This window comes from Zerene cesonia, chromosome 11 (genome assembly GCF_012273895.1).
Source record: "Zerene cesonia ecotype Mississippi chromosome 11, Zerene_cesonia_1.1, whole genome shotgun sequence".
NCBI classification, from domain to species: Eukaryota; Metazoa; Arthropoda; class Insecta; order Lepidoptera; family Pieridae; genus Zerene; species Zerene cesonia.
The window spans coordinates 8,188,003-8,203,514 of NC_052112.1; the positions used below are offsets into that span (position 1 = coordinate 8,188,003).

Here is a 15,512-nt window from a genome sequence, read left to right on the forward strand (position 1 = left end):
CTTAAATTTAATTTAAAAGAAGGCAGTCCTTGACTCAACTAGTTGTAATAAGTAATTGGAGTCCACTTACCGCAAATATACATAATGGAAAACATCGGAAAATTTGCCAACAGGTCTCGTGCTAAAACGGATGCTGGGATCAGACAGTTTCCACCATGTAATAGGAAACTTGTGTCTCGCTCGTTCGCTCAGCATTAGAGGGGGATGATCGATGTTTTTCGAGCTGGTCAAGTGGTGGACGTTCACATGTCCTTAGCAAGTAGACCGCTCAGTGCCGGAGCAAGCATCGGGCCGGCCGGTCGAACCTACGGCATTGCCACATAAATGTTAAGTTTACGAAAGAGTTTCTTGTGCAAGATAACGAAATGTTGACTATCGCTTCGTTCCTGTTTGCTCTGCATTTTGTGGGTGCTGAAATTCGTAAGTATGCTGCATACTATTGTTAAAAGAAGGGCTAAGGACTATTTATCATGTTTTTTGCTCGAGTCACAATTTTCGTAAGGGACACTGACATATTTAAAAAAGTAAGCAAGAGCGATTTAATGTGTACATTCTAATGCACAGTTAATAATTTAATTTCGTTATTCTAAAAATTGGCAAATTTTGCGGATCCCAACTTTTTATGATACCTATATAGGAAGCATTGAATCATTTTAAAATGTCTTTCCATAATAGAAATTTACTTAATCGACCTTACGTTGTTCCGCAAATGATTAGTGTAACGGTCTATTACTATTATTATTTAAAGAAAGAGTAAGTTGTAGTACCTGTGAAATTGTCCGAAATTTTCACTTCACAAAAGGAATAAATTTGAAAACTCATAGGTCTAGCAGAGCGATGTATATATAAGCACAAGACGATGATATAAATGTTAACACACACATTATATCTGTAATCTAGTGGTTTGTATCTATGCATAAAATATTTTGTCCTAGAACAGAAGTCTTTTCAATAACGTGAACTGTAATAAAGATATATACTGTTAACTATAGGTAAAATGGGATTAAGATATGCTGCATCTTATTATCTGCCTCTTATAGGGTCGTGATTTATATAAAGAGCCACAAATCTATTTTATAACCAATTAATGTCACTTTTGTCACACAAATTTAAGTTTATAGTGATTATTTACATATATGGGATTCTTATCCCAAAAAAAATAACGTTATCGAAGCAGTCCATACACGTAAATATGTTTTATTTTCAATAATTGGAACGAAACAAGCTAGCATTACAATCATAACTATCGATTGATAATGTTGAAACTGCATGTCAACACTCAGTGACCGTTTATTGCGAGATTTTAAGTACAATCAATTATTTTGTGTGTGGGACATACGCTTTAAAAATATTAGGTAATTTTAAGTATGTTGCGCCGTCATAATCGTTTTTGTTATGTAGCAGTTATAAATTTGTAATTTGGTAGGTTTGAATCTGTTACTAAATTGGTCATAAACTGATTAGTTACTAAATAATAAACTGAATATACATACAATGTTATAATTTAGTATAATATGATTAAATAATTCTTGTAGGCGCTCGAATGGGCTTTGTCCTTGTTGGTAAATAGACAAAGAAATAGCAGCTCGTGTTACTCAGGAATAGCTTTTTATTGGTGAAATAATGTCATAGTTAATGAATGTTTTTTTTATAACTTTTTCCTTTGTTAAATATGAGTTGTAATTTTGTTTATAATATCGATAATTTATGAAATTACGGAATTAATGTAAGGTCACTTTCTAAGAACAAATATCAGGTTTTAGTTATTTATATTTATTATATTATAACTGTTATATTTTTTTATTAGTTTATTGAAAGAAAGTGTTAAAGAAAGGTTTCATCTCTATAAATTATTAAAAAAATATTTTTAATAATAAACTAAACGCCGTCAGATTTTCGGACCAAACCAAATATCCATAACTACTAGCTTTCAAATGAAAAAAGAATCATCAACATCGGTTGAACCAATATAGTTGTGAAGTAACAAACACACAATCAAAAAGCAGTCGATTAGATAACCTTTTTTGAAATCGGTTTATAAATATAATAATTATAGGCTGTTTGTCATAAGAATCGATACTTTTTATTTATTTATAGGGGGTTGGAAAAACCTTCTATTTTTAGCAGTAGGTGCGTATTTAAAATATTTAATACTAGCTGCGCCCCGCGGTTTCACCCGCGTAAGTCCGTATCCCGTAGGAATATCGGGATAAAAAGTTGCCTATATGTTATTCCAGTTATCCAGCTGTCTACGTACCAAATTTCATTGCAATTGGTTCAGCAGTTTTTACGTGAAAGAGTAACAAACATCCATACATCCATACAAACTTTCGCATTTATAATATTAATAGGATTATATAAAAATATTTGTTATTTTAGCTCCGTACATCAAAATATGTCATCGAGATGACCCCAACGTGGACAAATGCATCATGAACTCCATTGAGGAGCTGCGACCTAAGCTTATAAAGGTGAGTTTTTAGTTATATTGTTTTAGAGGCTACTACGAAAATATTTATAAATTATGCCATCGCAATAAAAATGAGATCGCAATAATGGTGTTTAAAAATTAAATAAAGGCTATTAATTTTAATAGTTTATTATATCCAGCTAGCTGCAACTAAAAATTGAATATTTTTGCTTATGTCACAAATTAAAAAGTATGTATATGTTTGTATTTATTTATTAAAAAAGCTGCAAATTAATAATTTCTTCTTGTACGACAAACTACAGCTTTCATAAATAGAAATAAATAATAATAATTATTTACACCTTTTTGCCTTTTATCTAATTATTATCTATGTCACATTGATGGAATATCACACCAAAGCATCATCTTAATTATCGCAATAATGGTGTTTAAAAATTGAATAAAGGCTATTAATTTTAATAGTTTATTATATCCAGCTAGCTGCAACTGAAAATTGAATATTTTTGCTTATGTCACAAATTAAAAAGTATGTATATGTTTGTATTTATTTATTAAAAAAGCTGCAAATTAATAATTTCTTCTTGTACGACAAACTACAGCTTTCATAAATAGAAATAAATAATAATAATTATTTACACCTTTTTGCCTTTTATCTAATTATTATCTATGTCACATTGATGGAATATCACACCAAAGCATCATCTTAATTACTTATTGTACAAATTATAAATTGATTTATATACATTTTCATCTGCTTTTGGTGGTATTGGTCTTAATAGTAGAAGGATTTTTAGTTATTCACTTTTTTTATCATCATTATCATCCTTATCATCCTTTTTATCCTTCTTATCCTTATCTTCGTCTGTGTCCGATTTATCAGGATCTTCTTCACTGGAATCTTTCGAGTCCTTATCATTATCTGGTTTATCCAAATCTGACTTTTTAGATTCTTTTGGCTTCGTATCTTTCTCTGGTTTATCGGAGTCTTCTTCACTGGAGTTCTTTGGATCTTCGCTGGATGCTGGTTCTTCATCAGAAGATGGCTTTGCGCCTTTGTCTTTCTTTTCTTTGTCTGGTTGAGAAGGCTCTGAGGAATCATCATCATCTTGATTGTCTGGTTTATCGTCTTTTGGTTGGTCATCATCTTCTTCACTACTTGAAGAAGGACTGCTGGGAGAACTTTTATTCGGTTTTCCTGCTGAAGCTGAAGCCTTAGGTGTTCCATTTGGAGGAGCACTAGCTTTAGCACTTGGTGCATTTTTAGGATCATTGGATGCTGCAGCGGCTACCGCAGATGAATTTGATTGTGAGTTATCTGCAACGAATATATCTTCGGTCTTCTTCTTACTGCCATCTGGAGCTGTATCCTCTTCTGCAAAATCAGCAACAATTTCTGAATTTGAGGTTGATGTTGATGCCGCTGCAGCTGCGCTGTTATCTGTTCCATTTGCTACAGCCTTACTGTCACTAGTTGCAGAAGATGAGCCTTGGATAACAACTAGAGTTCCCTTTTTAGTGGGAGATGCTGTACCAGGTCTTGTGATTTGTACTGTAGATGGTTTAGATTTAGAGCCAGTGACATCAATAATAATATTAGTTCTAGAACCAGGAAGAGAGGTTGGTGTTTTGTATTCATTTCTATTACACCGACTACAGCCCGATTTCTGGCATGTGAAGCATTCTCCAAAAGGATTTCTTCCAGAACCGAATGGATTTGGCACGAATTGCACCGGATTTGTCGTAGGTGGATATTTTACGTTTACATTAGTGCGTTGTGGAATTCTAACTTCTACAACCGTATTTTTCCGATTGCAGACACCGGCATCGCACTAAAAGAAATATTCACCATTAAAATATGTTTAAATATCATTATACATTTTTCATTATTTTTTTGTTCTATCTTACCTGGGAAATAATAAATAGAACAGCGTAAAGGACGATCCGATAGTGCTCCATATTGCGCTGTTTTGAAATAATTACAAAACAGGTGGCTTATATACTAGACTATTTACTGATAGGAGAGCATAATTGTTCGTCATACTTTGTTAGTTTTTTTATCAAATAAACAATGAGCACGTACGTTTTGCGTATTTATTATGGACACTTCGAGATATCGTATGTCAAGTGTAGAAAAATTAATACATAATGTTCCATATCCAGCCATTCATGACGACAGCAGGTCAACAATGTAATAAACACGTTCTGGTTTAACGATTGTGGTTTCAAATTAAGTACTTATTTCATGTTATGGTTAAATTGAATATATCTATTGACTTCGACACTCATATTTCATTAATACAACTTTATGGCGCGCTCCCTCGTTTCGGTGCATTTAATATGCATTTTGAATTCATTATGATAAAATTTGTTGTTGTTTCGAACCCATATAAAACACAGTATATCAAACCTCAAAAAAATAAATGAAAGTAATTGGCATGAAATAAATTCAAATCACAATTATATAATTAAAACAAAGGAAAAAGCACGTGCATATTAACGACCTAGTATAATAAATTCATTGAGCAATTCAAAACGGAAAATGTCTATCGTCATATTTGCGGGCCAACGCTATTATGAACTCTTGCATAACATCGATTATCGAATAAAAATGGATTTCGTTGCGTTAATTGTTATAATAGGATATCCTATAAATGCAATATCATTTTTTTCTATTGTTGTACAATTAAAAAAAATGTTCTATAGTAATATTATGAATATTTTAAAGGCATTTTCGTTTTAAAAGAGTACATAAAATTGTTTTTTCTTTATAAACTGTTAGATTTTCGTAAAAACCCAGTTGGTTGCTGTATGATTATGGAATAAATATTGTTATTATTAGGGACTAGAAAAGTACACTGCACATAAACTGTCATATTGTTTCATAGAAGGGTTTGAATCCACAGTTATTGGCGTAATGGACAGACACATTGTGCAGAAAGCTTGTTATAACCACAGATAACATAATACTATATTTGTATTTACTAATACCAATAAGCGTGAACCTTTTCAAACATCACTATGCTTTCAGTTAAATTCGCTTCAATAGTTCGGATTAAAAAATAATTCGGAGTAAATTGGAAAGTATGTCAGTGTCAGTTCTATTTCATAACAGACAAGTGTGTCAAGCAAACGCAAAAGATTTAAGATTCGCTTAACATTTGTTTAATAAACATATTTCTAAGTGAACTTAGCATATATTAATGGTTGTTGTAAATAATTTAACTGCAATGTTAGTAAATTAGGTAAGAAGTATTAAATGAACATAGAATTAAATCTATTATTTGTTTGTGTTGCGTTTTTCATTCCATTAACGTTTAGAGAATCTTTTAGGTATCTAAATTTAGTTATTGTCGTTTATTATTGAAAATAACTTCCTACTATTGTACGATGATTTATGACTACCATATGTATTATTCATTATTTTCTATGTATTTACGTTTCAATAGCGTGAATAAGTAAGGTAGAATAATTGTATTTATATTTTATACATATTAATATATTATTTATTTAACTTAATTTTTTATATGTAAAATTATAATTTAAATTAACCTAATTAGTTATAATCGTCTTTTATTGCCACTTGATTTATCTCTTTATCATAAATAATGGGTTGCTTGGAAGAAATCGCTTACGAGTGATAAAACCGCCCCATGTACATGCGTTGTATAAGTTCTGTACTAATTGGTATAGTTGTATATGTAAAACCGCAGCTTCGCTCGCGTAGTCCATTCCGATAAAAACCCAACTACATCCGAAGTTATTTTCTTTAAAATCCGTTCAGTGGTTTAGGCGTGAAGAAGAAGACAGACAGATAGAATTACTATCGCATTTGCTATGTAAAGATACATCTTTAGATTAAAATCTAATCTATAGTAATCAAACACGATGAATAATGCCAAACAAATATCAATTTCAGGGCATTCCCGAATTAGATGTACCCGGAATAGAACCCTTAAGTCTTGGTCAGATTGCATTAGCAAGAGGACCCCAGGGAGCGAAGTTAACGGCTGTGGTCAATGATGTCAAAGTGAGGGGACCGAGCAACTTCAAAATTACAGAATTGAAGTGAGTATATTTTATTACGCATTGTTGGAATGTCATTCCCAATATCCACAAGTAGAGAGTGAATAAAATGGCAATGAATGAGTATTTGTTAGTATATGGAAATAACCTTGTTAATTATATTTAAGTTTAAGTCTTCAATCGAGTTTGATTCTTAGAAAACAATTAGATTTACCACAATCTGTGCTCCTTGTTAAAGGGGAATTAAGGGTTAGGGAAAGTAAGATTTTTAACCTAGAAATCAAACCCTCATGGTTATGTGTTGCCCTTACGAAGTTATTATTAATGTCCCCAATATTATTAGAATGGAAATTATAATGTATGAAAATATTGGGTTTGAAGTTTTCTAATGAAATTTTATAAATTTTCAGATCGGACCTGAATAAAAACAAGTTTGATTTCAAGCTGCTATTGCCAAAGCTGGAGTTTGCTGGGAAATATAAAATGGACATACATGTGTTGCTACTTCGTCTTCAGGGCCGAGGAAATATCACGGGATCATTCAGTGAGTTTTTTAATATTCATCATCTTCATCATCACCGTCAACCTATATGTGGTCCTAGTGCAGAGACACAGGCCTCCTATGAGGGTTCAGTCCATAATCAACCACAGATGAGATGATACATGTCTTCAAATTTTTCATTCTTGTAAATAATGTTATGATACTATATTTACATTTTTGTAGGACAAGCTTTTACAACAATCAAATGCTTGTGAGTTTGGTTATTTCATTAAGAATGCTAAATATCACATGATAAGTATAGCTTTATCCGATAGTTAGCTGCAATTGAATGTTTCTTTAATAGTTTTAGTCTTAAAGAATAAAATTCTTAAGAAATTGAGGCAGACTCTGTGAAATATTATCTAATCTGAAATATAAAAGCACTTATACATCTGTTACACTGATCAGTTTTTCGAGTGACCGATTTACAACCGCCATGAAGGCTGTCACAATGTTATCAAATTAATTGTACATTACAAACGAATCATTTCTATCTTAGTTATTTGGTAAGAATTACGAAACCATAATGCTCTGGGCAGCATCATAAATAATGATCATACATACATTATACTATGTCGGAATGTGTGTTAACGAGCGTATAGTGTTATCAAGCATTTATTACATACATCTCGTAACATCTTGGGTTTTTATAACATGATGCATATGCATGTAGGTTAGAAGGTTTATTAGGTAATGGTGTATGATTATAATAACATTGCTTTTCTATAATTTTTATTAGGAGAAATGAGAAATTTATGACATTCTACATATAGGAATGTATTCAAAATTTTAAAACCAGGAATTAAACTAAGTAACATTTGAATGTAAACTGTAGATTTTATGGATTTCATGCGATTTATCTATCGCTATTAACCTTGATGTTATTAAGAAAAGCGTAAAACCAAATTAAAACGTCAATGATAATTATTTGACCAAAATTAATTTGCTATAACTTTAAAATTTCAAATAACCATACAGATTGAAGTTTGTTTGAATACAATTTAGATCATTTATCAGAGTTTTTGTTATTTAAAATTAAAGTAAATAATGTTACATTACTATATTTTATGCAATACCTTAAAATTATTCACATTGAAACTCCCTACGCCTTATCTTTACGTTTCTTACGAAGTATTGTGTATCGAAAAACATTTTTTGAAACAAATAAAAGCAATTTTTCAAATTCAGAGGAATATATATGATCAAGATGACTGGAATATGGCAGTGCCAAGAACCTAATTTATTACTTAATTTCTATTTTAAAACAGTAATCAATGTTATAAATCAAATTATAATTGTTATTACAGAGGATTACGCCTGCAACGTCACCATGCGTGGACACAAAGAGAAAAGAGGTGACGACGAATACCTAAAATTTGATCCAATGAAAGTCAAGCTACGCGTAGGAGACTCCTCCATTTATCTAACAAACCTGTTCGACGGTGATCCCGTGTTGGGACCAGCTACCAACAGGGTCATCAATGAAAACTCTCAAGTTTTCCTCTCAGAAATCAGCCCGGTTATGGAGAAGAGTTTGGCAGATATATTCACAGAGATATCAAATAAAATTACATCCAAATTTACGTATAAGGAGCTATTCCCTTAAATATTTAATCGCGTGGCTACACAGTATGAAGCTTAGAGTCCTTTTGTTTTGTTTATACTGTACTTAGTTAAACGTTTGTCGCCTTTCAGCTAACGTTCAGTAATTTTTAAAGAAAAATAGATTATTCTACACGAGGATTCCATACGATTGAAACCTAATGGCTTGTATTAACTTGTTGAGCTATTATTCATTGAAATTCAAAAGTTTGGTATGTGTGTGGGATAATTATATTTTAGCATTATAAGTTATTGTCAATTCCTTTAATGAATACAGATTATTACGATACATATTATACATATTATGATACAGATTCCGGATTAATGAATGCTTGATATATGACGATAAGTTGCATCTTTCCGTAGCCACCATATATACTTTAGTCATTAGGTTTTTTGTGATAAAGTGTTTGAAAATGTGATTTTTTAGTTGGTTAATTAATATATTACTATTTTTTATTGAGGATGATTAGTTTATCTTTTCAATAAAAATTTAGTTTGCATTACGGAAGGCTATAGTTTTTGAGGCTGTTTAAAAATAGTGTACCTACTTGTAGAAAACGTATGATTGTTTTATGAATTAGGGACGATTGGTTATTGAGGATTGATTTTATGAGGAAATAACTGATCACAAAATTATTTTTCAGAAATTTTATGTTAATTACCAAATGTCTGCTATTATAAGATGGTGATAGTTTTATGTATTTAGACTTTAGGATATGCTTATGTTTGTAAATATTAATGTTAAGCACCAATCGGTTTTATACTTTTTTAATAAAATTTAATATGATGTTGAGATAAACACTGAAGTGATTTCATTTATACGCCCTGTTTCGCTTTAATAATTTCTTACGTCCATCACATTATGGAGGATTTAAATTAAACTATTCGAAGAAGAATTAAATTTTTTAGTTAAGCATTTTGAATAAAAAAATAAAGGTTTTTGAATGAAAAATAACTAATTTTCCCCAAACTTGAACAAAAAACAGTTTTTTACTCAAATAACACGACAAACAAAAAACACGTATAGAAAGGCATTGAAAACTTTAAAGTAAAAGTTTCACCTGAGCGTACATTACACGGGAACTTTAATCATGCAAGTGTTGGATATAAAATTTTATATTACTTTGAAGCTACATTTATCAACAGTTATACCATTATAGTAGTCTAGGCGTAAGTAGGGGTGCAAAAATGGTTTATTTTGGGTAAATATGACGAAACAATGTATGATTTGATGAAGCAGTTGTGGCTCAGTGGTGAGAACCTCGGACTTTAAAATCGATAGGTCGGGGTTCGAGACCGGGCGAGCGTGCAGGAAATAAATTGATTTTTCAATTTATCTGTGCATGTAGATAACATCACCACTGCTTAAAACGGTGAAGGAAAACATCGTGAGGAAACCGGCATGTCCGAGAAACAAAAACTTCGATGACATGTGACATCTGCCAACCCGCACTTGGCCAGCGTGGTGGATTATGGCCTGAACCCTGATGATGGTGAATGTATGATTTATATTTATTTATATAAGTTTTTGAAATAACATGTATTCCAAAAACTTGTATTATAATTATAAAAAAAATAATAATGTTGAGAATAATAAAAATAGAAATACCGAAGCTGCCATTTTTATTTTTCATAACGTGTACTAAAATTTAATGGAAAATTATTAACGAATGACTCCGGTTATCTTATTAAGTAGGTTTTATGAATACTTCAAATGGAGTCTAGTTTCTAGTCTATTCTAAGTAAATATAAGACCACCACCAAGTTACGACTTAGCTATTTTTTTTTTTTGATTAATATATTAGTATCTAAATGTACAGTGACAAATGAAACACAGTTTTAATAAGGATTTTAACGTAAGACATTTTTACGAAAACTGTAAGCTAATATTTTAAAAGCTAATATTTTAATAAATTAAAGAAACTTCCTATCGAGACACATAATCAATAGTTCGAAGTTAGGGTCAGCATTCTTCCCTAGTTCTGTTTCTTTGCGTAATAAATAAATTAAATAGAAAACTTCTCGTCAAAGAGGTGTTTTCCCAATGAGTTTACATACACGCTATACAGGTCATCTCATTACCACACTGGAATTATTCCCGCTGATGCCATGATAGGTAACCAGGATAAGTATCACTAAAAAATTATACAAAAAATTGGGATGAGTTTGGTTACACGAAATTTTTAAGCCTGTAGTAGATGTAGCTACAAGTTTTTAGTGGAATGTCGGAGCAAATAATTTTAATAATGCGAATAAAAAAATAAAGTTTCGAGACATTTATATTCTTCATAATTTACCTATAAAAAGAAATATAACAAAAAAATGTGTCACTTTATCGTATCGTATGTATTTCAGTACAACTATTTTAATACGAATTTTAATTTCGAAAAAAAAAGGAAATATTACATTTAACAATTACGAGAAACTTTGGGCAAAGAGCTTATATTGATTTATTGAGTTTATATTGAGTTTTTTTCGACAATAATACTCGCACTGGGTAATTAATATCAAATATCTTTGCAGCAAGATATGCTACAAATTCTAGTTGCCGTCTTATAACTAGTTACGCTAGGTGTTACGAAACCACACCATAAAATTACAACTTGGTTTTGAAGGGAAGTCACCTAAATGCGTACGTGCGTGCAAAAACATTGTTCATACATGAATAATAAAACAATGAATAACGAAAACATTTTGTCGCCAAATGATTATAAAATTAATGAATTTTACTTTATACATGACTAGCCACTTGCCCCAGCGTCGTCTGTGTTGACAGATTAATAAAAATGCAGCCCACGTTACTCGGTAAAGAGCTTCCTAATGATTTTCTCAGGATAGAATAAATTTCAAAAAGCGGTTGACTTTTGTGTGAATTCTTTCATTTCATTAAATTGCAAAATTTATGCAAAAGTGAAATATTTTAATATTTAGATAGCATGATATAAGTTAGTATGCAGAGCATGATAGAAATGAGATTGATCAACGAAAATATATCTGCTAAAAGTGCTTCAACGGATCTAATAATGAAGAAGCACGAAAACTTTATCTTATTAAGACCCCACGACCCATTGGCGATGTCGCCGTTGTTACCTGGTCCCATATTTTTATGGTATACGTTCAAGAAGATTATTGAAGATTGAGAGATATTGAAGATAATTTGATAAAATATAATTTTCGCTCTGTAGACATACAAGTGATCATCCACTTCTATCTAAATAAGATGAAATTTTTCAGAAGATGCATTAGTTGTTAAAAGATATACTAACAGGACAAGAAATCGAAATAAAAGATTATGACGTTATATTTGAATTCAGAAAGGAAATTTATAATTTTAATTAATAAACTTTGTGTGGCTTCGTTAAATACGACCCCATTTGAAGTTACATTTTGGTTGTACAATGGGTCAAAGATGCTGTATTACCGTCGTCATTTGTTTTATTTGTAAAGATTTTGTAACAAATAAGAAACAAAATAATTGTGATGTTTTATGTATGTTATCAGTTATGATGTTACATTCACAATACTTCGGTATGTTAAACTACTTATATTTATTCTTTTCTTGCATTGATATTGTTTAGTCATTTATAATGTTCTGTAGCAAAATGACAATTGAAACTTTCCGAGATGATGTACTTCTTATGCCGCAAAAACAACAGATAAAAAATAATGGTAAAGTAACAATTAGCACGGCCATAAATTGGATTGGTGACTAATTTATTTCGCAGCCGCGCTTTACCTTGTACGGAACTATAGTTAATGCCCACTCTCTTATCACTATATTCATAAAAAAGTGTTCTCCGCGGTACCAATGGTGTATCAACACTTAACATTTCTCTTTATGAACCCGGAAATTTCAAATAGAATTTGAAACATCACGGAGTTGCTATCTAAATCGCTAATATCTAGACAATGAGGCCAAAAAACACTAATAAATAATGAAACATTCCTAATTTCCGGGCTTTTTAAACAAGGACTTGCTCAAAATAAACTGGCAACTTTTAGAAACGGAATCGATGCGTTATTTAATCGATAATAAGAATATTTACAATGAGATAACTCAATTACAGATTGTATAACGGTACTAGGTCGATTTGCAAGACATTTTTATGTAACGCTTCACGGAAACAATTATTAAAAGTCGAACACTATTTGCGGATAACCCATACGGAAGGCTTGCGTTTAGTGGTGGTGTAAAAAGTCGGAAATCTTTTATAGACAAATCGCTACCACCCGCTTTTAATGTACAGTAAATAATATATAAAGCTATCCTATATAAAAAGCTCATGACGTACCAGGTAGGTACTTCTCCAGAATGTAAAATGGGACCAAATGCCAATAATTTCCTATTCAAGATATACAAAGAGATCATTTGTAAACCCACGGAATTATAGAGTAATTACATCATTAAGAAATACAGAATTGAGAACATTGTCGGTTCAGAAAAAAGGTCCTTTTATATGTAGGTAGACATTCTGTTAGTATAACCACGTATAATACACAAAAAATCATAACCGGTAATCCCGAGAATATTTATATGTTCCTAAGGAATTTTAACAAAAAAACACGACTTAAATATAATAAATACAAATTTAAATTTCGGCCCTAATATTAATTACGTCAATATTACGCTTGATTAAAAATAAAAGTTGTTTTTGGCGCGAATTAACTCCAAAAACGACCTCAGCTTCCGTTTCATTAAACAGGATAATCCACAACGACAAGTTTAAAACTCACAAGATGCAAGTAAAAGTAAATACGAGCATTGTGCAAGCTCCACAAGGCTTCCTTTTGTAAATAAAGCAAGGAAGTAGTGTACATAGGCGTAATGTCAAAGTTTGGCATGAAAACTTAAGGCCAGCGTACAAATGCATAATAAATCCCTCCAAAATATTTATTTTCCTCCAGTTACCCAAGCCGATGCAGTGCTGCCACTCCTTCCATACAAATATCAGACGCAATTCGGCTACCGCGCACTCTTGCGTATTCCTTTGCCGTGAAAGTATCCGCAAATGAAACAGAAATTACTTTATAGTTTTTAAATTATTTGCTTTTCTGTTCCGGATACTTGGTTTGTCATAATGCGAGTGTTGCTAGTTATTACGTTTTGTGTCATCGGCGCTTACGGGAAGGTTTTACGTAAGTTTATTTTAATTATACCGTTTATGTGATGGAAATTTCAGATAATCAAAACAAATAAGATTTTATATGATTATAGATAAGTAAATAATAAGATTTTAATATGTTCGGTATAATTTCCCTTAATACTTGTTTATATAATCTCGCGTGTTGTGATTTAAGTTATTGTTCCAAGGCTCTAATTAAATAAAAAAAATTCAGTAGCAAAATATGATCCATTCAAATATATAATCACCTAATTACCACTATTATCTCTAAGAAATACGTAGATATATCTCTCTACCAACCTTATTGTGGCAAAGTTTATTAAATTACAATAAAAGTAGACTATTAAAAAAATATATATATAGTTTAAAGAACTAAAAAATGCGCTTTTATGATAGGATCTAATTGTCTCACTTGCTCTCTTATACATAATACGAAAGGAAAATATTTTATTCTAGTGATTTTATGGCGACACTAGGATAAATTCACGAAATTATAGTATTGTCGATATCGATCTTTAATATGTGTATAAAGTTCAAATTAAATTTGCCCTTCTAAAGAGGGTCAGTTTTTAAAGGAGTCGGTTACATACAAAGATAGAGGTGAAGCTGATAAAAGCGTGTTAAAAACAACACACACACACTACACGATAATCAATATTTCATAAACAAATATTGAGGTTAAATACATTATTATTAAGCAGATACAATGACATATGTCCCGAAAGGATGTGTTGCAACGGAACATTATGAAACTACATTGCAATATAACGACTTGGTCGAATTTATCCGCAACGATAAAATAATAAGGTCTTTAGTGAGACAATGCCTTTAGAATGAATTGCGCGATAGTTAAAACTATGTTACCTAGTAACTAATAATATTAGTAATATTATGTTTATTGCTATAAATTGTAGCGTAAACTGGCACTAAAAATGGATTTTATACTCGCTTAATGCTGTGGATATCGATGCACCTATTTGTTGTTTTTTTTTTTTTTCAATAATTATTGATATATTGATGTGATTGATATATTGATGATGATATATTAGGGGCTTGTACAAATTATAACTATTGATATCGCAATTTTAAACTAATTTGTTTTTTCATCTACCAGTACTTAGTATTATATTAAATACTGACTAATATTGACACAGATTCTTTTCTAATGAGACGATTCTAAAGCGGAAATACTGAAAATAATTGTATAAAATATATACAATATAATTACCCAAGACAAAATTTTATTTTATGACATTTACAAAATCAACCTACATATATAATATTGCAGTTTAAACATTAAACCATTGTTATTACAGCGGATTACTTCCCGCAATGCAAGAAGAACGATCCGCAAATAGAGAAATGTATCCTAGACGCGATAGACGTCCTGAAACCTAAGCTGTTGGGTGGTATCCCCGAGATCAATGTGCCGGCGTTGGAGCCCTTCAGTGTACCAACCTTGAAACTTGACAGGACGGCTACCAACCTAAGGTTAAAAGCAACCATTAAGAATATGAAAGCGTACGGCGGAAGCAACTTTAAGATTGAAAAGTTTAAGTAAGTAAATAATTGTGATTATATGGTTCTGATGGTTAATGTGGTTGTCAAGTTCTTCATAAAAGCAAGAACCATGTGGGGTCATCCCGCCTTGTGATAAAAAATTTTCTGTCCATTCAAAATTTCTCAACTATAAACTAGTAAGCTTTTTTCTTTACTATATATACTTAGTCTGGCCATAAATACTGTTACACTTAATTATAAAAAAATATTACATTTGAATTTCGAATCT

General features: G+C 31.2%; 3 protein-coding genes across 3 annotated transcripts in view; 2 read left to right on the forward strand and 1 right to left on the reverse strand.

Moving 5' to 3' along the window:
* The first annotated feature begins 241 nt into the window (after positions 1–241).
* Positions 242–9,324, forward strand: LOC119830439 (protein takeout-like). Its single transcript, XM_038353467.1, has 5 exons — positions 242–420; positions 2,380–2,471; positions 6,348–6,496; positions 6,865–6,998; positions 8,303–9,324. Exons 1-5 carry the CDS (start codon positions 366–368, stop codon positions 8,599–8,601), a joined length of 729 nt encoding a protein of 242 aa, XP_038209395.1. The 5' UTR covers positions 242–365; the 3' UTR covers positions 8,602–9,324.
* Positions 2,913–6,166, reverse strand: LOC119830433 (clumping factor B-like). The gene is made up of 2 exons (XM_038353460.1): positions 4,337–6,166; positions 2,913–4,260 (listed from the first exon to the last, which is right to left on the reverse strand). Exons 1-2 carry the CDS (start codon positions 4,385–4,387, stop codon positions 3,226–3,228), a joined length of 1,086 nt encoding a protein of 361 aa, XP_038209388.1. The 5' UTR covers positions 4,388–6,166; the 3' UTR covers positions 2,913–3,225.
* A 4,221-nt stretch (positions 9,325–13,545) lies between the features above and the next one.
* Positions 13,546–15,512, forward strand: part of LOC119830437 — a 6,430-nt gene continuing 4,463 nt past the window's right edge. The window contains exons 1-2 of the mRNA XM_038353464.1: positions 13,546–13,736; positions 15,040–15,280. Coding sequence (XP_038209392.1) covers positions 13,679–13,736; positions 15,040–15,280 — 299 coding nt within the window. The 5' untranslated portion in view covers positions 13,546–13,678. The remainder of the gene's footprint in view (positions 13,737–15,039; positions 15,281–15,512) is intronic.